Source organism: Berghia stephanieae, chromosome 1 (assembly GCF_034508935.2).
Source record: "Berghia stephanieae isolate SIO BIC M18660-M18661 chromosome 1, UCSD_Bste_1.3, whole genome shotgun sequence".
Lineage (NCBI taxonomy): Eukaryota > Metazoa > Mollusca > Gastropoda > Nudibranchia > Aeolidiidae > Berghia > Berghia stephanieae.
In genome coordinates, this window is record NC_088360.1 from 10,964,429 (window position 1) to 10,991,390 (window position 26,962).

General features: G+C 35.3%; 2 protein-coding genes across 9 annotated transcripts in view; both read left to right on the top strand.

The window, feature by feature from the left end:
* The window catches only part of LOC144967841 (O-acyltransferase like protein-like), a 29,599-nt gene extending 15,841 nt beyond the window's left edge, over nt 1-13,758 (top strand). Inside the window, exons 10-20 of the mRNA XM_078905527.1 lie at nt 1,117-1,198; nt 2,515-2,691; nt 4,708-4,804; nt 5,515-5,613; nt 5,915-6,071; nt 7,616-7,698; nt 7,951-8,049; nt 9,802-9,925; nt 11,033-11,228; nt 11,483-11,625; nt 13,538-13,758. Coding sequence (XP_078761653.1) covers nt 1,117-1,198; nt 2,515-2,691; nt 4,708-4,804; nt 5,515-5,613; nt 5,915-6,071; nt 7,616-7,698; nt 7,951-8,049; nt 9,802-9,925; nt 11,033-11,228; nt 11,483-11,625; nt 13,538-13,645 — 1,365 coding nt within the window. The 3' untranslated portion in view covers nt 13,646-13,758. The remainder of the gene's footprint in view (nt 1-1,116; nt 1,199-2,514; nt 2,692-4,707; nt 4,805-5,514; nt 5,614-5,914; nt 6,072-7,615; nt 7,699-7,950; nt 8,050-9,801; nt 9,926-11,032; nt 11,229-11,482; nt 11,626-13,537) is intronic.
* Nucleotides 13,759-20,403: 6,645 nt separating this feature from the next.
* The window catches only part of LOC144967808 (O-acyltransferase like protein-like), a 30,220-nt gene continuing 23,661 nt past the window's right edge, over nt 20,404-26,962 (top strand). For 2 of the 8 annotated variants that reach the window (XR_013644469.1, XM_078905469.1), the window contains exons 1-3: nt 20,521-20,735; nt 22,953-23,048; nt 24,824-24,960. Coding sequence is in view for 5 of the 8 variants with exons in the window: in XM_078905469.1 (XP_078761595.1) it covers nt 22,976-23,048; nt 24,824-24,960 (210 nt within the window). In the remaining 3 variants the exon portion in view is untranslated. Of the gene's footprint in view, nt 20,426-20,520; nt 20,843-21,387; nt 21,517-22,952; nt 23,049-24,823; nt 24,961-26,962 lie in introns of those variants that run through there. The other 6 variants (XM_078905495.1, XR_013644470.1, XM_078905485.1 and 3 more) reach the window with 6 other exon arrangements.

Genomic DNA, 26,962 nt, shown 5'->3' on the forward strand with positions numbered 1-26,962 from the left:
TGAATAAGATATAAGAATATGGGTGAGGTCATTGGAAATGCAAAGACTTTACAAAGGGGCCCTAGGCAGTAGCCATTCAGTAAAAGAAATAACACCTTTAAGACGCTAAAACACTTTTTTGACAGAGACAACGCTATTTAAAAAAATAATTGAGCTTTATATAGCGCAATATCCACTAAATGTGCTCAAAGCGCTTTACAAGGGGTCGATGGTCAACAGCAGCATTTAACATGTAGGACGGGACATGCCGCCTGTTAGGCGATATTACAATTTTTCGGACAAAGACAACGCTGTTAACGGCCAGGTACTCATTTTACACCTGAGAGAATGTGAGTAAAGAGCCTTTTCCAAGGACTCAAATATGCGCCGAGCGCGAGTCTCGAACCCGGGAACCTTCCGATCCGAAAGCGAGTGTCATACCACTAGACCACATCGCCGCACAATATTAATTATTAATGCCAAATACTGATTTAATACCCGAGTAATGTGGTACGCTGTGAGTAAAAAGTCTTTTCCAATGAATTAACTTTGCTTTGCCCATAATGGGGGTCAAATCAAGGAAATGCGAGGTCACATGGCGTTTGTCATACCGCAAGGCCTCAAAGCCACATATCCGATATTCATGATTGTGCGTTGCTCATTTAAAGTTTGCAAGTCATGTTCGCGTGGTTTGACTTGGCGAAATGTTTGATTTTTACCGCCTATTATTGGTATCAAATTTCTACCTTTGATGCCCATCGCGTCAAAACCAAATTTGGTTGGGATCGAGATGGACATATTTGCTGGATCTGATAACCAAACACAATTACAGGCTTGATTTATCATTGTCGTTTGTAATAAATAATATTTTGCGTACTGTCTATTTCTCTTCCAGGAATGAGCCCATAACAATTTGGGTTAGCAGACCTCCATACAAGTACACTCTGGTCGGGATGATTCAGATTTTAAAAATGAAATTAATAGTAAAAAATGTAAGACTTGTGTTTCTCAAAATAGAAAACGTTTACATTTTCATATTGCAGACCTTTTGATTTTAAATTCCATTTTCGACACCTTATAAACTCCGACAGAATACTAGATCGAGATGCTAGCTCACATTTACTTGTTTTATCACAGACATCTTTTACTGGGGGACCACAAGAAAGCGTCTACAACATAGACCACGAGAGTAAAGATATCACAAGCAGCCATACAAAAGGTATTCATTAAACTCGTTTAAATTTGTAATTAGGGTTTTAAAAAAAGTAAGTTTACCAGTTAATTGCCGTACTCTAGAAAAACAAATATTTAAAAATTTGACCCGTAAAGTTGTCCTTCAAATACCGATCGATTTAAATTACTCCCTCATCTTGGCAAAATGTCTCAAACCTGGGACCTCATCGGGTCATCCTTAGGTCCCAGGTTTGAGAGTTTTGTCAAGATGAGGATAATTTAAATCGATCGATATTTGAAGGAGGAGTTTTCAGGTCAAGTTATTAAATACAAGTATTTCAAGAGTGAGGCAGTTGACGAGTTAAAAGTAAAGACATTGAGGTTTGATCTGGCTGGGAATCAAACAGTAAAATCTCGTTTTAACTCTCTCATTGCCGGCGATTTTCAGGAAATTTTCCAAAACTATCGCAAAAATTAGATTTTATTTTCACTTAAACACATCAAGTTCATGCTATTCATTATTTGGTTTCGACAAAAACGAGTCTTTTATAATTATAATAAACATTTTTCCTCAAATGTTGTGATGTACAAAAGAAATCAGAGTGAGAAAAATGTTGGTTGTTTCGTAACGGATGTGACGATTTTAAGGGTGACAACTTTTTCTTGGTTTGTTTCATTATTTTTGTCAGGAACTGTGTCATACACTGCAATACAAATAATGAGGGACTGTGATCAGCTTTTGATAAGATGTATCATATTTCTGGATTCATTGCTGTTAGATTTCATTAAAAAAATCATCGTAATCTTAAAAACCATTAGATATGTAGTTACAAATAATCAAAGTTCTGCCAAATTTAGGAGAATTTTATAATGGTATAAGGTATTGTTGAATTGTGACTTTGTGCTTTATAAACACGGTAATTAATTAATTCGTTCATTTAGTAACACACACACAAACACACACACACACACACAAACACACACACACATATCTCTCTCTCTGTCTCTCTCTCTCTCTCTCTCTCTCTCTCTCTCTCTCTCTCTCTCATATGAATGTATATTCAATCTAAATCTTTCAAATGTATAAAAGTGAACGTGTCAAAAGATTGTTGAAAAGGAAATTTGAACTACGATTCTTAACTAGATATGCCATTTATTTGTGTGTTAGATATTTAATAATCTGAAACAGTGTGGTATGTACCGGAAATTGTCAAATTAACAATGAATATTGGTTAATCTATGTAACATTTAAATATACCTATTTTCAATGCATGGAAAATTTAAAGGTTTTAAAAACTTTTTAGCTCTTAAACGATACGACACGACACTATAAATGGTATAAATGAGAACTATATTTACCAGCAAACTTACCTCGATGGCAGCAAGTTCTTCTAGCTTTCTCGGTGTCTGGTAACACAAAGAAGATCTTAAGTGTCAAGTCAACTCCTGATGCCATAAGATGTCTTCATGGGTTTCGTGTACTCAGTCTGGCTTGGATCATTCTAGGTCACGTGGTGTTAATAGCGTTAAGTGAACGTGGTAAGTGATGAGAAACATACAATTTATACCTACTCGTCGTTCATTTAATTCGATTCACTAGTGTTGCCAGGTTGGCGGATTTTTATCATCGCGTGCCGGAAGGGGGGCGGATGACCTGGCGGATGGCGGATTTTTTTTGGCGGGTTTTTGATGGTTTGTGTACCCTTTAAAAAGTAAAAGTACAGCAAACAAGTCTAAGTATTTCTTCTTTTTCCCCCCCACTAAAGTGACTTTTAGGAGCACCTATTGTGAGTGTACTGTTGGTCTAGATTTATCTTACACAACCTAATTCAGATTAACCGAAGGTGAAAACAATATCCGAAAGTCTAACTCCCGCTCAAACAAAATCGAAACTCCGAATCTTTATGCCTTTAAAAAGGAAACAAGTGTAAAAGGTGAGTAGTGTTTAGTAACATAATTTTTATTCTGAGACAATACAATATTGTTGATTATAACTGTTTTAAATCAAAGGGGATTTTGGCGGATTTTGGGCAAATGTCGCAGATGACGTAGGATAAAGTTGGCGGGATTTTGGGCAAGGCACCGGGCAACACTGTGATTCACGCTCTTTATGATCGAACTCTCAATCACGATTACGTGTTCCTGAAAAAAAGGATCTAATACCTATGCTGATCGTGTATTTATTCATGCTGCTCCCGCTGCCTGGAATTCTTTACCATTCAGTGTTAGGAGCGGCGTTGTGGATTCCCAGTCATCTTCAAAAAAAAAGAAATTAAAATCTCATCTTATGAGAAGATCACTAGACTTTTTGGGGCGAGATATACAATTGTTAAATCTGAATTCTCATGACATAATATTATCTCCTTTCATCTGCCATTATTGTTAAATGTCCTGACATGATTTTTTAAATTCAATAATTCATGTCAACAGTTATTTTTCGTCTCTGTATGAATATGCGCGTTTTGGTGCATGTGTGTGTCGTTGTGAGGGTATGTGCGTGCGCGCGCGTGTGTGTGTGTGTAAGCGCGCTTGTATAAATGGGTGTGCGTGTGTACAAAAATGTTTATAATGATGTTTTATAATTTTGTGCGCCTAGAGCTGTTTTGCCAATGGGATTTGGCGCTATACAAATAAACTTCATTATTATTATTATTATTATTATTATTATTATTATTATTATTATTATTATTATTATTATTATTATTATTATTATTACAACAACATAGCATAAGGTCTAAGGATGGGGTTAGGAAACATTGAACTGAACATGCCTACCATGCAATTACAGTGCTAAATTGACTTATTCCTGACGTACACTTACTTATTTTCAACTATGAAAAACTAAATTGCCATGATCTCATTGGTTTAATGAAATACTCTCAAACCAACATAAAATATTGCCCATTACAACAATGCTAGAAATCAAACCCATTATTGCATTTGGTTATTATCTTAGATCCGCCAAGCTGTGGACGTTGATTCGCCCTATTTTTTGGGTTTTTCTTATTCGAAAAATTTCTTAGTCTGTGTCACACTACCATTTGTAAGTTATACTGGTCAATCAATAGAGCTACAAAATTCCGGGGAGGCCTTCCGAAGGCTCCTACATCCCCCAGTGTTGTTTTATATATATATATATATATATATATATATATATATATATATATATATATATATATATATATATATATATTATAATGGTCTAGTAGGTTGTTTGGGAGACTTTAAAAAGAAAAGTTTCCCCCTCCCAAACCCCCTACTAGAACATTATATATATAAAAAAGAATACTGGGGATGTAGGCGCTTTTGGAAAGCTTCCCAAATTCCGATAAGAAAAAGAATAAGAATAGCATTCTGGGCAAATATTTAGTTTACGTTTTGAAAATAGAAAACTTTATCAACATTTCGAAAAAATAAGATGTAATATCATAATTTAGAATTTCTCAAGTTATACACCTGGCACCTCCATATTTTGTAAGACCTAAAGTAATACGGGGAAACAATTTACTCCATTGCATTGGTTGATCTTCCCTATTCAACTTTTTTTTCTTTCAGTCAATAGTCTTTCCGCAAGGACCAAACTGTTAGGAGATGTTTCCTTCTACATTGTTGCAAGTAGTGGTTTCGGTGTGGACTCCTTCTTCGTTCTTAGGTATGGTTCATTTGAGACCAATCGTCTTTAAGTGGTTTGATGTCTATGTTTCCGGGTGAATTGTGGGCATAACACTTATCATCTTTTGATTTAAAATAAATGCCTTTCTTAAGGTCTGTGTTTTGTGTCCCTCACCTGCCCCCCTTCCCGACCCCCTCCCCACACCAAAAAAAAACAAACAAAAATAACAATCCAAAAGAAACAAACTAACAGAAAAACAAATCAAAACAAAAGAAAGAACAACAAGAAAAACAAAACAAACACATACTTACTCATATATATATGCATATATATATATATATATATATATCTTTTTGTGAGGAATTAGCTTGAATCACGTAGAGAGCTCGACAGTGTTTTGGAGCGCGAATTATTTAGTTGTTTTTTTTTTTACTCCCACAGCGCTGTTTCACCCATCCGCTCGTTGATAGGTGGGCTCATCGGGGAGAATTATGTTGTTAAGTTATGTCCAGTTACATCTTTAAGATAATTCAAGAAGTCTCATTTTTACAATCAACATAACTCGTATCTAAATATCAAATGTCTCATTAATTAATATACTTAATTAATTAATTAATTAATTAAAATATTTATCTATGCATCAACTAATGTATGTTTTACGCCTTTAGGATCCTTAAAGAAACTTTGCAATCTCTTCAATTATTTATATGTGTTTGAAAATTAAAAGCTTAAGCTTTCTTTCTCCACAGCGGCCTTCTGACTTGTTACATCTTCCTCAAGAAACTGGGTGATAGAGGTAGCATCACCATCAAGGAACTTGTCCTCCACTATGTCCATAGATATTTGAGGTATTCATGATTATAGCTATCTTATTTTATCTAATCATCATCCTCTTCCTCATCATCATCATCATCATCATCATCATCATCATCATCATCATCATCATCATCACCAACATCTTCATTATTATCATTATTAATTATTATTATTATTATTATTATTATTATTATTATTATTATTATTATTATTATTATCATCATTATTATTATTATTATTATTATTATATTATTATTATTATTATTATTATTATTATTATTACTATTATCATCATCATCATCATCAGCATCATTATTATTATCATTACTATAGACTGACCCCATCCCTGGCGATATGGATCATGATCGTTGCTTGTCTACTTACATACATTGGAGAGGGAAAACCAGCCTGGCATGAATATCCAAACGAATGTCGAAACCTTTGGTGGAGAAATCTACTGTACATAAATAACTTCCACAAAACTCTTGGGGTAATTTATTTAACTAACTTAGATCTGAAACGTAATCCATGATCTGAAGGCAAAAACAGAGCGGTGTCTTTAAAAAAAAAAAAAAATTTCCTTTATTCCTCCCCAAGGGGGAATTTGTCTTTAGGGTCTATTCCAAGGGAAGACTGGAATTACCCAGGCGTCAGCCGCAGAGCAGCGCCGCAAAGTGAGCTAGGGCGAGGTGACTTGCTCAAGGCCACACAACGCAGCGGCGGATGATTGAACTCGGTACCTTTCGGGTAAGAAGCAAAGACCGAACCACTGAGCCACGCTGCCCCATGACATATCCAAAGAAGTTACTGCCCTCTAGCTCTAGGCATATTCTCCCTTTGACAGTACACAAGGAGTCCTTTTTCTTTTCACTTTTATCTTCTATAGATATAGTGATTTGAATTTATTAAATGAGTTATTTTTAGTCCGCTATTTAACACCACGAGTTTGCGAGTGAGTGTCAAAGCGATGTAAAAACAACGAATTTAAATAGATCCATGGCCATGAATGTCGAGACATTTGGTGGAAAAATCTCATGTACATAAATAACTTCCACAAAACTCTAAAAGTATTTTATTGGCCTAAGGCGAAGTTTGAAGGCGAAATCAGAGAGATAACTTTAAAATGGCATATGGGGCAGCGTGGATCAACGGTACGGTCTTTTCTTCGTAGCCGAAAGGTAACGAGTTCGATCGCCCGCCGCTGTGCTGTGTGGCCTTGATCAAGTCACCTCGCCTTAGCACTGTCTGTGTCCGAAAAACAAATGGAATATCGCCGGACTGGCGTCATGTTTCGTTCTACATGTTACGTGTTGCTGTTAGTCAGGGATACCTTGGATTTTTCTATCGCCCATCATTATGCGTAATCTGGTCATTTGTGATTTTACTAACGTCTTCTTATTGTCTTTACTCATATCGATTCCGTGCGCTTCTGCTATCTTTGTCAATCTGTTTGTGGGGTCTTGCAGTTCTTGGTTACTGCCTACTAGAAAGCTAATGTCGTCATCGTCAACAAATTTTTATTCTATAAATATCGTGTACTGAAAGTCTTATAATGTGTCATTGAGGATGGTCTCCAGGAACGATTGAAAAGGATTGAGGACAGTACTGCCGTACTCTGGAAAACTCCATATCAAAAAATTTAGCTAGAAAACTCGTCCTTCAAATATCGATCGATTTAAATGACCCTCAGCTTGGCAAAAAACTCTCAAACCTGGGACTTCGCGAAATTTTTTTTTTCTAAGATGAGGGTGATTTAAATCGATCGATATTTGAAGGACGAATTTTCTGGCCAAACTTTTAACTATATGGTGTTTTCCAGAGTACGGCAGAGTAGGCACCATTATGTGACTCCGAATGTTGAATTAAATAAATGTCCAATGTTGTTCTTGAGGAGTACTGCACTTCTCCATCTATCATAACGTACTTCAATAGTTTGTAAAAGGTCACCTTCTGTGCCACTGAGAGAACAGTGTCCCAGTGAAACCAGTTATGCTAGTATATTATAATATTATACATTCTCGTTTTCTTTTACAGTGCGTTACCGTTTCTTGGTACCTGGCCTGTGACATGCAGTTCTACATTATAGCTCCACTGATTCTCATCCCATGGCTCTATGGGTAAGAATTTTGTTTAGCATGGAATCATGTACTTCCCAAATGTATTAAAAAATGGAATCGTTCTTATATGACCTACAGAGCTTTATCACAGACTATTTAACGTACTTTTTAAGTTCTATAAAATTTGGCAATAGGTAGACAATGTTATATTATAGTATTTGCTCTTAGTATTTAATTGTATTTGGGTATCACAGCAAGATTTCAGTTCAAACAAATCATGAATTGGCAACCCTGACTTTTTGTTTATTTCAGGAAAAAGGCAGTCGGTTTTATAATGGCTCTAGTCTTTCTCTGTGTGCATCTGGTATCGAATATGACATTGCAGATAAAGTACAACGCCGACTTTTTCAAGTATGTTTGAAAACAAATATGTATCAAGAAATCTTAAGCTTTAACAAATAACAGAAGACAAATGTTTGTTGACTGTTCGACTTTACTTTTTAACAGAATTAATGTAAGAAAATCGGACCAAATGAATTATTCTCAGGAACCCCAACCCCGTTCCCCCTAGAAAATGACTCTACAATGTTTTGTGTATTTAATCATTATATTCATTTTACCTCCTCCTTGATATAATCACGTTTTTTTTTCAGATTTCTATCAAGATGCCGTCTGCCGGCCGTACTCTTGAAAAACCCATTTTTATGTATTTGGCCAGAAATTTGGCCTTCAAATACCGATCGATTTGAATGTCCCACATCGTGCCAAAACTCTCAAACCTTGCACTTCGAGAAGTCATTTGGTGTCTGTTATTCATTGACGCTTTAAACAAATTGAGCTTTTATAGCGTAATATCCACTAAACGTGCTTAAAGCGCTTTACAAGGGGTCCTTTTGCCAACAGCAACATTTAACATGTAGGACGGGACATGACGCCTTTTTGGAGATATTACATTTTTTCGGACAGAGATAACGCTGTTAACGGCCAGGTACTCATTTTACACATGAGTACGGTGAGAGAGCCTTCTCCAAGGACTCAACTTTGCGCCGAGCGAAGTTCGAACCCAGGACCTTCCTATCCGAATGTGAGTGCCATACCTAGACCACATAGCCGCTTTACATATCTTCATTTATTATTTCGTTTAGATTTAAAGATTAAGCCAGAGTACTTTGAATATTCAGATATGTCCGGCTTTTCTCCTAATAATATTTTGAGATTTTAAATTTTAAACCTGGATTTACTATTTATAGAATGGATTTTATTTTTGTTTAATCTGACCTTTATCTTAATACCCTTTTCACCACGAGAGCAGATTGCAATATAATCAGTAACTGTCTATAAAAGGTTAATGTTTACCTTTAATTATCACCATCATCATCATCATCATCATCATCATCATCATCATCATCATCATCATCATCAACATCATCATCACCCTTTCAAGCACATCCTATTATTCTAATTGAAAATAAAATCGAGCTTCATGCTTCAGTTACAAATTTTAATGTTCCTTTTTTATATTATTGAGCTTTGATATATTTGTTAAAGACAAGATATTCTTCTCCACAGTGAATAGAACATCTCAGCTTTTCTTTAAATTATCAGAATTCATGCCTTTTTCAACCATATTGGAATCTCTTTCATTTACAATCACGTGACCTTATCACTGTTACTATCATAATTATCATTGTCGTCATTATTTATATTCCACAAATGACATTTATGTATTTTGTGAGCAAATTTTGTGTGATATGCTCTACTTCTTATTCAAGTAAACCGACTGACGTGGTCAGACCCGGTATACCGTACTGTCAAGGTGCGTATCCAAGATAAACATTTTAGAATGGATCTCAATGTTACTCAATTAAATGTATTTCAACACCATTTATATAATAATGATAACAATAATAATAATGAAAATGATAATAATAATAACAATAATAATAATAATAATAATAATATATAATAAATATAATAATAATAATAATAATAATAATAATGATAATTGATGAATAAATAATAATAATAATAATAACATGGCTTTGAAATCAAATTTCTTATAAAGGTCGCCAGTTGTTTTTTTTTTTAATATATATATTTTTTTAAAGATAAAATTTGAATATCTTGAAGTTTCTTTTTCTCCCCTGTAATTTTTGGTTTTAGAGACGTTGTAGTCTACAACGATCACATCTACTTCAAGCCGTACACCAGAGTTGGTCCCTACGCTATTGGTCTCATGCTCGGATGGATGCTCTGGAAAACCAAATGTAAAGTCAGGATGAACAAGGTAAGTCCTGGTTCTAGGCCCGTCCTATGACAATACAGAGACAATAAATTGAACTGTTTTAAATAGCGCAATATCCACTGAACGTGCTCAAAGCGATTTACAACGGGTCCCTGGCCAACAGCAACATTTAACATGTAGGACGGGACATGACGCTTGTTAGGCGATATTACATTTTTTTTCGGACGGAGACAATACTGTTAACGACCAGGTACTCGTTTTTCACCTGAGTACGGTGAGAGAATGTGAGTAAAGAGCCTTCTCCAAGGACTCAACTATAGTCCGAGCGTGGCTTGAACCCAGGACCTTCCGATTCGAAAGCGAGTGTCATACCACTAGACCACATAGCCGCACAAACAATAACTCTTTTCTAAAAACTTGAAGAGGGTATGCTTATTTCAAAATATATCGATAAATCAGGATTATTTCCAAATTAATTAAAATGCCTCAAAGTCAAGAGTTCAACAAAGAAATCTGGGATATAAGAGTTTTATCATCCCAGAACTCATCTTGTTTTAGTGTTCCCCCACAACAATGCTGGCAGGTTAAATACCCGAAAGGCTAAGATAGGTGTTTTCTAATAGGACACATTTTTTCTATCAAATTTGTTGTTATTCTGAGTGTTCAATGTTTTGATAGTTTGCCTGTATGCTCGTTTTTTCCCCAATGACGGTGATGCTTCCAAAGCTTCACCAACATCATATCTTTAATATCTTTATATAATATGATAATCGTGTGTTTTTTTCATAGACCAGGTGGAGACATTTTTAGATTTTCATGTAGGTTGATCAATTTAGGAAATAATGATTAATGAAAAGTAAACATGGGCATCGATGTTTTGTTTATTTATCTTGACAACGCCACTACCACATTATCTCTTTCATCTCTCGTATTTCATTCATCCTATTTTGTTGATAAAGGGGAAACCCGAAACGTTAATTTGATCTGTTTTTTAGATTAAATCGAAGCTTACATTCAATTTCACATTGTTATTTTAATCTTGAAATGGGATTTTAAGCATTGAGTTAACACCGATATAATAGTCTTTTGAAGCTGTGGTCACAAATTTACACACATTTTATGTATCATTATTACTCAATCTATCCCTAGTATGTTCTCTTTCTGGGGTGGATCATTTCTTCTGCAGCCATCGTATTCCTGACTCTTGTGCTACACACCAATATTAAAAATATACCAAATCACGCATGGCCTAAGGCTGAAAGGGTTTTCTATGAGACTTTCTCCAGGCCAATCTGGGCTCTTGCTGTGTCATGGGTTCTGTTTGCCTGTGCCACAGGATATGGTGGTAAGTACAATCAATTTATGTTTATCATCATCATCATCATCATCATCATCATCATCATCATCATCATCATCATCATCATCATCATCATCATCATCATCATCATCATCAGCACAATACTACTACTACTACTACTACTACTACTACTACTACTACTACTACTACTACTACTACTACTACTACTACTACTACTACTACTACTACTTCTATATATTAAAATGCCGTCTTCTTCATTCATCCAACCCTGACTATTACAGGGTATATCAACGCCATCTTGTCCTGGGAGGGGTGGCTACCTTTGTCTAGACTCAGCTACTCGGCTTATCTTGTCCACGCAACCATTCTATATTTTGAGTCATTAAAGCCAGAATACATGGGCCTCTTGACCATTACAGATGTGGTGAGAATCTCTATAATATCATGAAATAATATAAAATATGATAAAGCAGTCCTTCAGAGCCATTCAGCTCAGTTTCTATAGCATGAAACGGACAATAACAATTGCTTGCAACCGTTTGGCTAGGGCGCTAGTCTTAGAAACGCACTTCCATAGATCTCACAAACCCAGCTATCTAATCAATAAAGAACTGAACAAGTGTGTATGAAAGGTGCCAGACAAAGCAAGAAAGAAAACGACAAGAAAAAAGCATCCCAAAAATAAATCAGTCGATACACACTTGTACAGTTCTTCACCGCATGTCCACCGATAGAGAACAAAAGTGCGATGTCAGGTTCCAATCTCATTGGAAGTGTAACACTACTTGATTTCTTAATTTGATTCCCAATCAATGCTGAGTGGACAGAATTTATCCTGGGACCGATCTCAGTCCCTTTGCGAATGCAGCGAGTGCCCTACCAAATCTTCAAGTACCGATGGATTAAATGACCAAGAACTTTTTTATAATGTTCAAACCTGCAGTTGTCAGAATTGAATCTTCTGTCATAAATTAACTCTCTCCTTACCGATCCTTTTCCGTATTTTCCCAAAAAAGGCTTACCCAGCAGAAAAATTGATTTAAAAAAACTCAAACAAGCTCTCTACAAAACAACTTTATGTTCTTATTAATCAAATAAAGATCATTCTTCAAAGCTTGTGATGTACGAAATAAATCTGAATAAGAAAAATGTATATTGTGTTGTAGCAAATGTGACGATTTTGCTGTAGGTGGTAAGGAGAAGGTTGTGGGTCGTCTAATTTGATTGATATTAGAAATATAAATGTACTAAAGTTTTCTGTCCAAAATAAAAGAACAGACTTTGTTTAGTCAGAGTACGCCATTATAGATACTATCTTGAGATTTTATTTCAGATTTTGTACAGAGCAATATCCACTAAATGTGCTCACAGAGCTTTACAAAGGGACATTGGCGCTACAGCAACACGTAACATGTTGGACGAGACATGGCGCCTGTTTGGCGATGTTAATTACCAGGTATTCATTTTACACTTGACTACGGTCAGAGAATGTGAGTTAAGAGCCTTTCCCAAGGACTCAGCTATGCGCTGCTCAGAGCGGAGCCCGAACCCAAGACCTTCCGATCCGAAGGCAAGTGTTATACCTCATGGCCACAAAGACGCATATCAGGGCTAATGACGATGGGGAACAAAAGTGCGTTGTCAAAACATCTGGCTCCAATCTCATTGGAAATGTACAACTACCTTTCTGGAGACTGGACACACACCTTGTAAGAATGAGTAAATAGTTGCACATTACTCATATAATATTTTTTTTTAATCTGGCTTCTAGAGGACCTGCGTATTTGTATAACACTCATTTGTAAAAGTTTGAAGAAGTTAGGTTAAAATTGAGGGAGGAGTTAGGTTTTTAGTGACGAAAATTGTAGTTTTGAGACAAACGCATTTAAAAGTCAAAGTAAACTAGTTTAGGGAAAAAACTCTCCTCTCTGATTGGATTGTGACAACATGACATAAATAAGAACAATGTGATTGGTTGTTGAAGAGAGAGAGAGAGAGAGAGAGAGAGAGAGAGAGAGAGAGAGAGAGAGAGGAGAGTTTTACTTTTCATTGATATATTTTTGTCTTTATTTAGTTATAAAGACTATTTGAAACTCTTTCACGAACTCAGTCATTCCTTTCCACTGAAGCTAAAAATGGGCATGGATTTAACCATACCATGAGTCCCAAAATACGTTATTTTGAGTTTTAAGAAAAACAAGATGAAGTTTTCCTGCTAATTTGTATACAGACAAATGATCACATGACAACATCCCATAAAAATCAAATTTTAGCGAACTGGGTCAAATTTTATCATTTTAATGTCGTCCCCACCCCCCCTCCCCTTTACTTTTCAGGCCTACACCTTCATCGGGTACTATGGCATGACCTATGTTGTAGGTTATTTCCTGACGATCACAGTGGAGTCACCTGCAATTAGTCTTGAGAAGATGGCCCTTGGATAAAGATTCTCTTTTACTTTTTCTATATCAAAATTGGCGAAAAATCTCGTTTCACGTTTTGAATAATAATAATAATAATAAAGGTAATAATAATAATAATAATAATAATAATAATAATAATAATAATAATAATAATAATAATAATAATAATGATAATAATAATAATAATGATAATGATTAATAAATAAATAATAATAATAATAATAATAATATAATAATAAAGGTAATTAATAATAATAATAATAATGATGATGATAATAATAATAATAATAATAATAATAATAATAATAATAATAATATATAATAATAAATAATAATGATAATAATAAAATAATAATAATAATAATAATAATAATAATAATAATAATAATAATAATAATAATAAAAATAATAATATATAAATAATAATAATAATAATAATAATATAATAATAATAATAATAATAATATAATAATAAAATATATAATAATAATAAATATTATTTAGTAGTAGTAGTAGTAGTAGTAGTAGTAGTAGTAGTAGTAGTAGTAGTAGTAGTAGTAGTAGTAGTATTCATTATTATCCCTGGTATTATTATTATTATTATTTTATTATTATTATTATTATTATTATTATTATTATTATTATTATTATTATTATTATTATTATTATCATTAATATCAATATGTAAAATATAAAATGAAGCTTTAGTGTAATAAATGCCAATTGTGAAGAAGGCTAAGCCACTGATTTATGCTGTGTATTGTGATAACATTGGCGATAAAATTTACCCCACAGAGCACAACTCTTATTTTTATACACAGTGACACCTAGCACTTGCCAAGAGAGAGAGAGAGAGAGAGAGAGAGAGAGAGAGAGAGAGAGAGAGAGAAAGAGAGAGAGAGAGCGAAAGAGAGAGAGAGAGAGAGAGAGAGAGAGAGAGAGAGAGGTGCGTGTTTGTGTGCCTAATTATAAAGACTTTTAGAAACGTGAGATTCGAACTCTAGTCATTTCAATCTGAGCAGCCGTGTAAAATCGATTCTTTTGTGTTGCGCGGCTCTGTGATCATGTGGTATGCATCCTGTTTTAGGACCTATAGGCCCCTGGTTTGATTCCCGTCCTGCAAAGATGCGTCCACGGAAAGACTCTTTACTCAATCATCGTACTCAGGTGTTAAAGATGTCCCTGAAAGAAACAAAATTGATATAGATACCGCCTTGCAGGTTTCATATCCCACATGTAAAGTGTCGTTATTGGCTTTGGACCATGGTATAAACAGTTGCAGGTCTGATAACCAAACACAATTATATAGGCTTGATTTAATATTCAGTGTATTGGAAAATATTTTGCATTGTTTTGAGAGTATTTCCATTACAGCAATGAGTCCATAATATATCGGGTTATCAGACCTGAAAATAAGTATACGTCGCATGCGACCCTTGTAAATCCTTTTTAGCACATTTAGTGGGTATTGTACGATATAAAAACTCAAGTTTTGTTGTTGTTTATATTTACATGAGTACATGTACCCCGGATATTTGCTGTAATTTTTTGTTTGACTGACAAGTAACGTTTGAAAACCAGAATATCCTTTAATATTTATTTGAAATTTGCATTCCAATGGACACGTATTTATCAGGACGGTGCAATCTCATCAAGGTGTGCTGAACGTTTCTATGTTAAATCATTTATATCCTATTTTCACTTTACGTGATAGCCATTTCTTCTTACAAAACTCCAAACCGGAATGCTAAGCTCCGGGAAAACGTGTTATCCGAGGAGTGAGTAATTCAATACAAATTATAGCTCAGCTGTGCTGACAAAACGTAGTTTGTTTTCAATTTGACTAGATAAAAATAATAAGGGAAAATTTGAACATCTATATATCTATATGGCACAACACCATCCAAAAATTAGTGCTAGAGGGAAAAGTAGCTGGTAGAAAGGCAAGGGGCAAACCAAGAAGTCATGGATAGGAAATATGGAGGCAACAACTGGCAAATGGACAATCGACTGCTCGGTAATTGTCTTTGAGTGTGAAGAATGGCGTTCCATGACATTCAACCTCTGTAGGGAGACGGAACTCCGGTAAGGTAAGGTAAGGTATATATACCCACAAAACCTGCACAACGAGAAGGAGTCCCCAGCCATAGAGACAACGCTTTTAACGACCAGGTACTTATTTTACATTTGAGTAAGGTGAGAGAATGTGAGTAAAGATAATTTCAAAGGATTCATCTTAGCGTGATTAGTAGTGAGTCTCGAACCCGGTACCAACCGGCCATACGACAAAGCAATAAAGCTGCACATTTAGTTCATAGTGACTTATTCGACCAGCATTGTGTCAGAAAGCAAACAAATCAGGTGTTATTAACATCTAAGGGGGTCCTGATATAGCTCAGTTGGTTGAGCTCTCGCTTCTGATGCAAAGGGAACGAGATCGATTTTTTCTGACCCCTCTGTCCAGTAGCGTCCTATCGAAGGAAAGCAAGCAATTGCTATTGCCCATTTCACGCGATAAAAACCGGGATATACTCGGGTATATTGGCCTATTGGCTCGGAATGACTACTTTTTTAAGTTAAAGAGACAAAATCTACACTCCTTAACGCATGCATAAATTCATTTTAGCCAAAATGTTATTACAATTTATGCTTACATTCAAGTAAAAGACGATATAATACTTTAAAATGATCCCGATTTTCCAAACTGTCTAAATGCCCTTTATTTTAGCTATATCGGGGTCATCATAATTGATGGATATAACAATATAAAGTATTCATTCTCTGACCAAAAAGAAACAGAATGTGTTTTGTCAATGTCAATACATTGACGTTTTTTCAATGTCAATATACTGATGTGTCATTCATCAAAGATCCGGGATCGATGCAACTTCGCACTTTATTTTAATTTTTTTTTATCGTCTTGTGACTTGAAAACAAATTCAATACTAGAATCCAATATATAATAAATTATGACATCCCATGTCAAAGTGGAATTATGTCGGAGTGTACTGAAGACCCCCCCCCCCCCCCATCCCCAAAACAATTGTTCTTGGAATTTACCTCTGTTTTATAATTAATATGTGAACCCCACCCCCTCCCCCGCTTAATTTTCCTCAAATGATTTTAATAGTAATCTAGATTCTTTTTTTATAATCCTATTTTCCTCCTTTTTCTGGTGCTGAAATTATCTAAAATTGTTGCAAACGCCGTAAAATCCTTTAAAACAAACAAACAGACGCCGAAAAGTGGGCAATTGGGGCTTATTTCATTGTTCAAGGAAGAAATGAGATGTCGACAGCAGAGGCTCGAACTTGAGTGGCATGGGTTGAAGTACAATAATGTCTTCTCCGTTCAGATATTTTGTTTGTAAGTGAAGTACGTTATACGACATACCTTTACATGATAAGAGGAAAATAGGATTATAGTTAAGCAGTTAACTGTCGTACTCTAGAAAAATACAAAACAAATTTGCATTAAAAAAATTTGGCCATAAAACTCGTCCTTCAAATATCGACCGATCTAAGTGAACCTCCTATTGGAAAAAATTCTCAAACTTGGGATCATGAGAGTTTTTGCCAAGATGAGAGCCATTGACATATATCGAGATGCGATATTTGAAGGACGAGTTTTCTGGCCAAATTTTTAAATACGAGTTTTTCCAGTCTACGGCAGATAACTGGTTAAGTGTCAGATTGTCAAATTACAAGAGTATTTTCTTATCTTAAACGCAATAGGAAAGATAAGTAACAAATGTTAAACACAAACAATCTATATATATATATATATATATATATATATATATATATATATATATATATATATATATATACGTAGATGAATAGACAGATACATATATATATATATATATATATATATATATATAATATTTATATACATATACATAAATTTATAACTCGAGCCTTTGTAATAACCGAGCTCAAAGCGCTGTACAAAATGTCACTAGCCAAAAGCAACACTTAACATGTAGGACAAGACATGACGCCTTTTAGTTGGACAGAGACAACGCTGTTTACGGTCATGTGCTCATTTTACTCATGAGTAGGGTGAGAGAATATGATTAAAGAGCCTATTCCAAGGACTCAACTGTACACCGCTCAGAGTGGGCTCGAACTCTGGATCTTCTGATCCAAAGCGAAGGCGAGTGTGATACTATTTGATCACATAGTCTTTTATTATGAAGGAACAGATACATACATACATAAAAGAAAAAGACCTAGAAAACTGTGTCAGACATAATGGCTCAAGAACTATCCGGTAACCTCGTCAACTACAAATAGAAAAAAGGGGACATTTATAATATTATGGTCTAACCCTATTTTCGCTCAATTCTCGTGAAGTTCATTCCGATGTGAAATTACATTGATGCGATGGATTACAAATACAGTGAAATATCCTTTGATGTGATCAAACCAATGTGCACACATTCTGTTTCTCTATCTGTTACTTCAACTCGATCTCAATGATGAGCATATGGATAGAATGAAGTTGACGTAACTCTGGTCTTTGTTATTGTTTTTCGCCATCCGCATTTATGAGTAATTCTCACTAAACTGTATTATCCAGACTATAGAAATTCATGGTTACACAGAGTATTTTGGTCCGTGAGACTTCCGGATGGCAATGTTGTGAGCTTCTTAGCTAAGTGCATACTATCTATATTCTGAAGACGTCTAGATTTCTCCGAAAAATAAAGCTTTAATTTCACTCCCTAAGACCTAAGAGCCGAAAGAGTAGATTTAAAATATTCACTATTGGTGGCCGATTTAGGGGTGTTTCTTAGCAGGCCTGACAACTGGACGTAATTACGGGCTTATTTGGCATTATAACAGTCCCCCTCTCTTAGGGGGCAGGGTGGCTCAGTGGTAACGGTAAAAATAGTAATATTGTAATGGGTTATGGTTTTGTTGGTTGGGGAGTATTTCCATTACAACAATGAGCTCATAACGATTTCAGTTATCAGACCTGCGAATAAGTGCACGTCGGACCAAACCAACGATTACGGGCACCCTGTCCCTTCCACCTACCCACAACACACTTGATCGTTTGAATACCTGCAAGACAGCATGTGAAAGTGGAAGCAAATACTGGTGCAGGAACAGAAGTACGATGGCATATCCTTTATTGAGGAAAAAACTATACAAGGAAAAAAGTCACCTCCTCCCTCTCCACAACCTCCCCCCCCCCCCACCCCACCCCGTCGGTTCGAGAGTATATCCATAACAGCAACGAGCTCATAACGATTTCGGTTATCAGACCTGCAAATGAGTGCACATCGGACCAAACCAACGATTACGGACATCCTGTCCCTTGCGCCTCCACTTGATCGTTTTGAATACCTGGAAGACAGCGTGTGAAAGGGGAAGCAAATACTGGTGCGGGATCAGAATTACGATAAAATGTCTTTTAATGAAGAAGAGACTGTACAAGGAAAAAAAAGTCACTCCCTCCCTGTTCACAGCCCCCCCCCCCGTCCCCTTCCACCACCCCCTAAAATAAAGCCCAACCATCCAGAGTTCGAGAGTATCAGAACAAGAATCACCCCCTCTTGTTTTTGGAATAGAAAAAAAAATGGTTCACATTTTGCTTCTGACTTTTTCTCCATTTATTATGTCCCGGTAACTGTGCAAATGTGTTAGAAGATCATTCGATTCATATACGCAAAGGCACAAGGTCCAATCCCAGACGCAGTCGAGATTTCTTTTCCTGACCCCCCCCCCCCCTTCTCTTTCTCCCTTGTCCACCCAGCATTGATTTGGTAACTATATCTGTTAGATCTGGCGGAAAGTATTTGCAATAGACTCGCGACTTCTCCAAAAGGATAGTAAGCAATTTTTCTATCCATTTAACGCATTAGAACAAGTATAAACTCTGAAGAACTACTTCTTAAAATATGGGTCGTGGTTGCTAATTTTTTGTGATGACCCCCCCCCCCCCCACTCCCCCTTGCATTTATCTGTTTGCCTCGACTGACAGTGTTATATAATTTTTTCCACAATTTTATGGAACACTGCAAACTGGTGATCAATTGTTGTTTTGTAGAGAGCTTGTTTGAGTTTTAAAAAATCAATTTTTATGCTGGGCATTTTGGGAAAATACTGAAAAACATCGGTAAGGACAAAGTTAAGTGAACGAATTGATCATCTTGACCAAGGAAACAAAACCAAAATGGCTGCAGTGGGACTGGAATCAGTCACCTGTTTGATTGGGTCCCGTACAATTTTAATGCAGACTGTATTATGATAGATATCAAGCTTCTTTCTCTCCAAAGTACATTGAAAATGGGTAAATATCTGAAAGGTGTGTACAAAACAGTGCCTTACAGATGTATAGCGACTTCCGTTCGGATGGAACTCGGCCCCTGTTTAAACAGACCCTAAATTGCATTCGGCTATCAGACCTGCTAAAATGTGCACCTAGTGCCAGACAAAACAGGTCGAAAAATTAAGTCATTATCATCCCCAAAAATATGTCTGCCACATTTTAAAAAAGATAGTTTAAACTGGTTCACTTGAGATAACTGTCTTCACCTGGCCATTAACAGCGTTGTCTGTCGGGGAAAAAATGGTATTATCGCCTCACAGCGTCATGTCTCGTTCTATATGTTACGTGTTGCTGTTGGTCAGGGACCCTTTGTAAAGCGCTTTGAGCATGTTTAGTGAATATTGCGCTTTAAAGAAATGCTCGAGCTCAAGTTTGTGAAAATAACAGATTATCACGAAAAACGATTTTGAAATTATCTTCTAGGTCAAGCTTGATGGTCATATCCTGGAAAGATATAACGTAAGGACTGACGAAATACAATTAAGAAAATGGGAAGTCCCATGCGTAATCAAGACGTGTCTCCTTATATTTTGTGTGTGTGTGTGTGTGTTTGTGTGTGTGTAAGTGTGTGTGTGTGTGTGATGGAGTGTGTGTATGGGATATAGAGTGTATGTGTGTGTCCGTATAAGTGTGTTTGTCAAGTGCCACTTGTCAGCGAGAGGGCATTTCGTTTCTCTTGCGAAAGACAATCCTCTGGATTTTATATCTACTATCTAGTATATAAAGGCATTTTGGTTGTGATTGTTCATTTTTTCCACATAAGTGGCAGGTATGTGAAATGAGGTTTTATGCTCTTAATAAAAACATTGTTATTGCGAGCTTTTTAAACAGAATATGGCGATAGATTAGATATCTCAAATTGATTTCAAATGTAATGTAAGCAAGATTATAGTCTACGTATCATTCATGAATATCTCAATTGTTTTGGTATACTTTTTTCTTGCAAATTAATTGTCATTATTATTATTATTATTATTATTATTATTATATTATTATTATTATTATTATTATTATTATTATTATTATTATTATTATTATTATTATTATTATTATTATTATCATAACTACTACTACTACTACTACTACTATCTATACTACTACTACTATACTACTATCTACTACTACTGCAAGAAATTATTATTATTATTATTATTATTATTATTATTATTATTATTATTATTATTATTATTGCCATTATTATTATTATCATCATCATTATTATTTTAGTATTATTATTAATATTACTATTATTATTATTATTATTATTATTATTATTATTATTATTATTATTATTATTATTATTATTATTATTATTATTATTATTATTATTATTATCCGCACATGGCATAAACGAGAACTAACTAAAGACGTTAAATTGGCAAATTTATTGTTTCTAAAATATTTACTTATTACGGTACCAGCTATTTACACAACTGTGTACAGACAATTTTATCACGTCATGCAAAGATAATGTCTTATTAACTCGGTGCTTGGTAAGGTTTCTACAGAGACGACCTGGTGTTTTGAACATTCAAAGTACATTCTACTGGGTAAGGGTTGCTCGGTATATTGTCAATAACTGTAATGATTTGAATTATTAACGTCAGCACGTAATATCAGGCTACTGAATACTTGCTCTGGATAGAGATCTGCTATTGGCCGCATGAGATGTAAAAAGGTTTGAATAAAAATAACAAAAAACTCCAATGACCTCTGGAAGTGATCGATGGCATCAGTTTCAAACATACAATTCTGACATCCGAGCACGAAAATGCATATTTGTGGTTTAGTAGCATAAAAATATTTTAAAACTTATCCTTCAGAGCCATTTTGGCCCGTGGAGCCTGAGTTTATCCCGGTTTCTATAGCATGAAACGGACAATAGTAATTCCTTGCCACCCTTTTGATAGGACGCTAGTCTCACGCAAAGTACTTTCCGCCATATAACAGTCCCAGCTCCCAAATCACTGCTGGTTGGATTGGGAGGGGGGGGGGGGTCAGAAAAAATCTCGATTGATGTAGTAGTATGACATTTGTTTTATGATCTGCACATTGACGAATATAATCCCTCTATAGTCATGTGGGGTGTTTGGAAAATTTTCACACTTCCGTCCAATTCTTTAATGGTTTATAGCGAAGTTCCAGGTTTGAGAGTTGAGAGTATGCCACGGTGAGGGTAATTTGAATCGGTCGATATAATTTGAAAGACGGGTTTTCTGGTCAACTTTTTAAAATTCCGAGAGTAGAACAGTCAACTGGTTAATATCAACATATCACACTGTGTGTTGTCAAACAGTGGTCTGGACCTTGAAGTACTCATTGATAAAACTTTTAATAATTGGTTTTTGGAAGATGATGTTGCCTCACTGTTGCTTGGTGTTTAATTTTATTACTGTCATCGTTATTTGATAAAAGTTAAAATTTGTTATAATTAGTATCATCATCATCATCATCATCATCATCATCATCATCATCATCATCATCATCATCATCATCATCATCATCATCATCATCATCATCATCATCATCATCATCATCATCATCATCATCATCATCATCATCATCATAATTGTTATTATTATCATTCTTCTTCTTCTTCTTCTTCTTCTTCTTCTTCTTCTTCTTCTTCTTCTTCTTCTTCTTCTTCTTCTTCTTCTTCTTCTTCTTCATCTTCTCCTTCTTTTTCTTCTTCTTCTTCTTCTTCTTTTTCTTCTTCTTCTTCTTCTTCTTCTTCTTCTTCTTCTTCTTCTTCTTCTTTCTTCTTCTTCTTCTTCTTCTTCTTCTTCTTTTCTTATTATTATTATTATTATTATTATTATTATTATTATTATTATTATTATTTTTATTATTATTATTAATATTATTTTATTATTTTTAACATTATTATTATTATTATTATTATTATTATTATTATTATTATATTATTATTTTATTATTATTATTATTATTATTATTATTATTATTATTATTATTATTATTATAACAGATCGGGGAAATCTAACTATCATTATGACCATCAAGGGAGCAGTGACCGGTGGAATTCTCATATTTCTTTGTGTTAGCTGCTATGGACAATCCCAAGGTTAGTGTTATCTCTTAAGTGCGCACTGTGTATTGCATGTAGCATTTTTTAAAATAAATGTCTTTTTTACGAGTGGCCATTTTATTAACGTGTTGGATTTGCCAGAATTCAATCCTGAAAAATGAAATTCGATTCTATTTTCTTGGTTCTTGGTACCGGAAGACTAATTTAGAACTGGGCAGTCAGATCGTCCATATTCCCAAAACATGAACATTTCCCACAATCTGATTACATTTTACGGTGTAAAAATCGAGATGTTTGCATATTTCATAGTAATATTATTAATCGGTGTCGTCCTGATAAGAATTCGTTCAACAGCTTAAAACATGGGTCGCAATCTCATGAAAATATGGGTCCAAAGTTTGCCACTGTATGTTGCCTAAAACGGACATACTTGGTATCTAATGTTATCTTTTAGAATGTAGGACGACGTAATTTATTGTGTCCTGTTTACTATAATATTTTAGAATCCGGAATTCATTCATAGCAAGTAAATACGAGATAGTAGTTATTTGAAGACATTGATTTTAACCAGACGCTTGAAAGTCGAAATGGGGGGCGAAGTGGCCGAGTGGTTAAGGCATTGCACTTTGACCCGGAAGGTTCTGGGTTCAAGCTCCAATTCAGACACTTTCGTTTTTTCCCTTGGGCAAGGCAAGATTACTTATCCCCAATTTGCCCACTTGGACATCATGGGTGATTCCTGTTGACTCAGACATCTTGCTGGAAGAATTATCTATATTCCTTTGTGGAATGACCAGGCGAAGATATGTCATGATATTGTGGCGGAAGAGCTTAATTTTTTATTTTTGTTTGAAAGGTGGACACTAGAAACAGGATATCTTCAACGTCGGTAGCTTCACACCTTGTAAAAACACGTCCAATATAAAATACTACACATTCGGTTTGATTCTATTTGTTGTAATATTGGACAGAAACTATAAGAAATACATCTTTATGAGATTTGATTGTAAACGTTTCCTTTAGAGATTGAAAGAGTGGACATTTTAAATAGAAATTTCAATTTTTTTAAATTGTCTTCCGGCTTCTTGGCCTAAGTTAGAGAACCAGTTTATGATATTATTTGTTTTGTATTTTGCTTTTTTACTTTGTTCCACCTTTTTCATCCAGACTTTTTCAGATCTTGATATTACACCAGAGTCTGTTCCCTCATTTGCCACAGTGATGAGATTATAAAAAAGGAGATCAAAACATGCGTTAAATAAAGACAAAATGTGTTTATTTTATTGATTCCTGTCATAAACAAACAACTTACTTTCTACTTTTCCACGTCAAACCCGAAAAAGCTTTAAGCTTTTAGAAACGTTATAACTAATGTGGATGTATTCGATTTAGTCCTACAACTCATCGACTGCCATATTTATTATTCGACCAGTGTGTAATGAGTGTCCGCTTTGTCCTGCTATAATGTGATATCGCCACGATCTTTTGTAATTAAAAACATAAACCCAAGAAAATACATAAACTCTTCTGTTTGAATTATTGAGTTATCAATTATTGGGGCAGCGTGGCTCAGCCGTACGATCTTTGCTTCGTACCCGAAAGGCACCGAGTTCTATCACCCGCCACTGCGCTGTGTGGCCTTGAGCAAATAACCTCGCCCTAGCTCAATTTGCTGACGCCTGGGTTATTCCAGTCTTCCCTTGGAATAGACCCTAGAGACAAATTTCCCCCATGGGATGAATAAAGGGATTTTTTAATTGCCTTTGTCTGGATTGTTGAGATGAACAACAATTCTTTCTTAATCTCCACAGCAAACTCTTCTATGGTTACACCCGAGACTTTGTCCATCGACAACCAAAATGTTCTTGGATTCCTCCAAAGGTTTGGTATTCTTCATCCGGGTGTTAAAGCCAATGTCGTTCCTCTTGTAGAACTTTCACCTTTACAGGTATGTTGTTTATAGAGGAAATAAATGAAAACAATTAAGTGAATAGAAGCTTCAATCTAATTCACGAAGACAGAAATGATGTGGACGTTTCTGGTTTTGTGCGGCTTTGAGGTCTAGTGTTATGGGTCTCGTCTTCGGATCGGAAGGTCCAGGGTTCAAGATCGCTCTGAGCGACGAATAGATGAGTCCTTAGAAAAAGCTTTTTACTCAATTCCCCCACTGTACTCAAGTGTAAAAGGCCAATAACAACGTTGTCTATGTCGGAAAAAATATATCGCCTAACAGGCGTCATGTCTCATTCTATATGTTAAGCGCTTTGAGCAGATAGCGTTTAGCGGATAGTGCGCCATATCAATGCTCTCCTTTCCCCCCATTGTCAAACACGATGAATGTGATACTAAAGACGAATGAGAGACGAGAGCATAGCCTTATTAAGTTCAATAAGGTATGGCGCTGACTTCCGGCGACAACAGACGTGTTGTGAATGTTTACCTATTTTCTACACATATTTTTATTCATTTATCATTCAATCGCCGGAATTAACGCCTAATTTTTATTCAAAATGGATGTGAAGTATATATTGTTCCTGATTTTTATATTTATTAGTATATCTATAAGCATAAATGGTGTTTTAGCCTGTGATTTTGCTGCCAAAATAAGCCTATCGATAACTTATACTCCAGAGACTCTCCGATCCCTCCAACCCGTGTCACCCCCACCACCCACTATTGACACATCGTTTATTAAAGTAAGAAAGAGGGGGAGAAAAGGAGGAATAAAAACAAAATTTAACAGACGGCCTTTTCGTCCATTTTTACCCTGTGTAGTGACAGGTAATGTAAGATCACTGAAAAACAAAATTGATGAACTGTTTTCACTGTGTCGTTTTAATAGTGACTTTCGTCAAGCCTCCATAATAGCGTTAACAGAGACTTGGCTATCTCCTCACATACCATCATCATGTTTTAATATTGAACAATATTCACTATTTCGAGGAGATCGGACTAATGTAAATAAACGAACTGGGGGTGGGGTGTGCACATATATTAACAACAAATGGTGCCACCCCAATAACTGTCAGATAAAGAAAATGTATTGTGACGATTATATTGAATTTATTACTGTTTCGTCACGACCATATTATCTACCCCGGGAATATACTCATGTCATCATCATCAACGTCTACATTCCACCATCATCAGACAACACCATAGCGAAAAATATTTTGAGGAAAGAAATACAGGACATTCAAATTAAGTCACCCGATGCCGTATTGATGGTCACTGGCGATTTTAACCAATGTAACGATTTTACTCTCCCGGGACTTCATCAATACGTGGACTGCGAGACAAGGGACAAAAAAACATTAGATTTATTCCTGTGTAATATTAAAAATAGTTATAAATGTTTACCCCGTGCCCCATTAGGTTTATCTGACCACTGCATGCTCTTGCTACTCCCCACCTACCGCCCTGTTTTTAAACGTGTAAAACCAGTAAAGAAAAGTGTACAGATCTGGAATGGAAGTGTGTGTGAAGATTTGCGTGGTTGTTTTGAATGCACTGACTGGAATGTTTTTATCGAATCATGTGATAGTGTGGATGAGCTGAATGACTGTGTGAGTGAGTATTTAAAATTCTGTGAACAGCTAGTGTCTTGTAAAAAAGAAATAAAATATTATCCTAACAACAAGCCTTGGATAACAAAAGATCTAAAACTTTTATTGAACCAAAAGAAAACTCTCTATACTAGTGGAAACAAAAAAGATCTGAAAACAAAACAAAAAGAGATAAAGAGGGTAATATCTAGTTGTAGAGACAAGTACAAAAATAAAATTGAAAAATGCTTTTCTTCTGGGGATATACGGGACACGTGGCGGGGGCTTAAAACTGCTGTTAACTATAATCCAAAGCCCACGATTATATCAGAAGATATCGAAATTGAAACTTTAAATAAATTTTATTCACGTTTCGACACAGCAAACAAATTTGATATTGAAAAT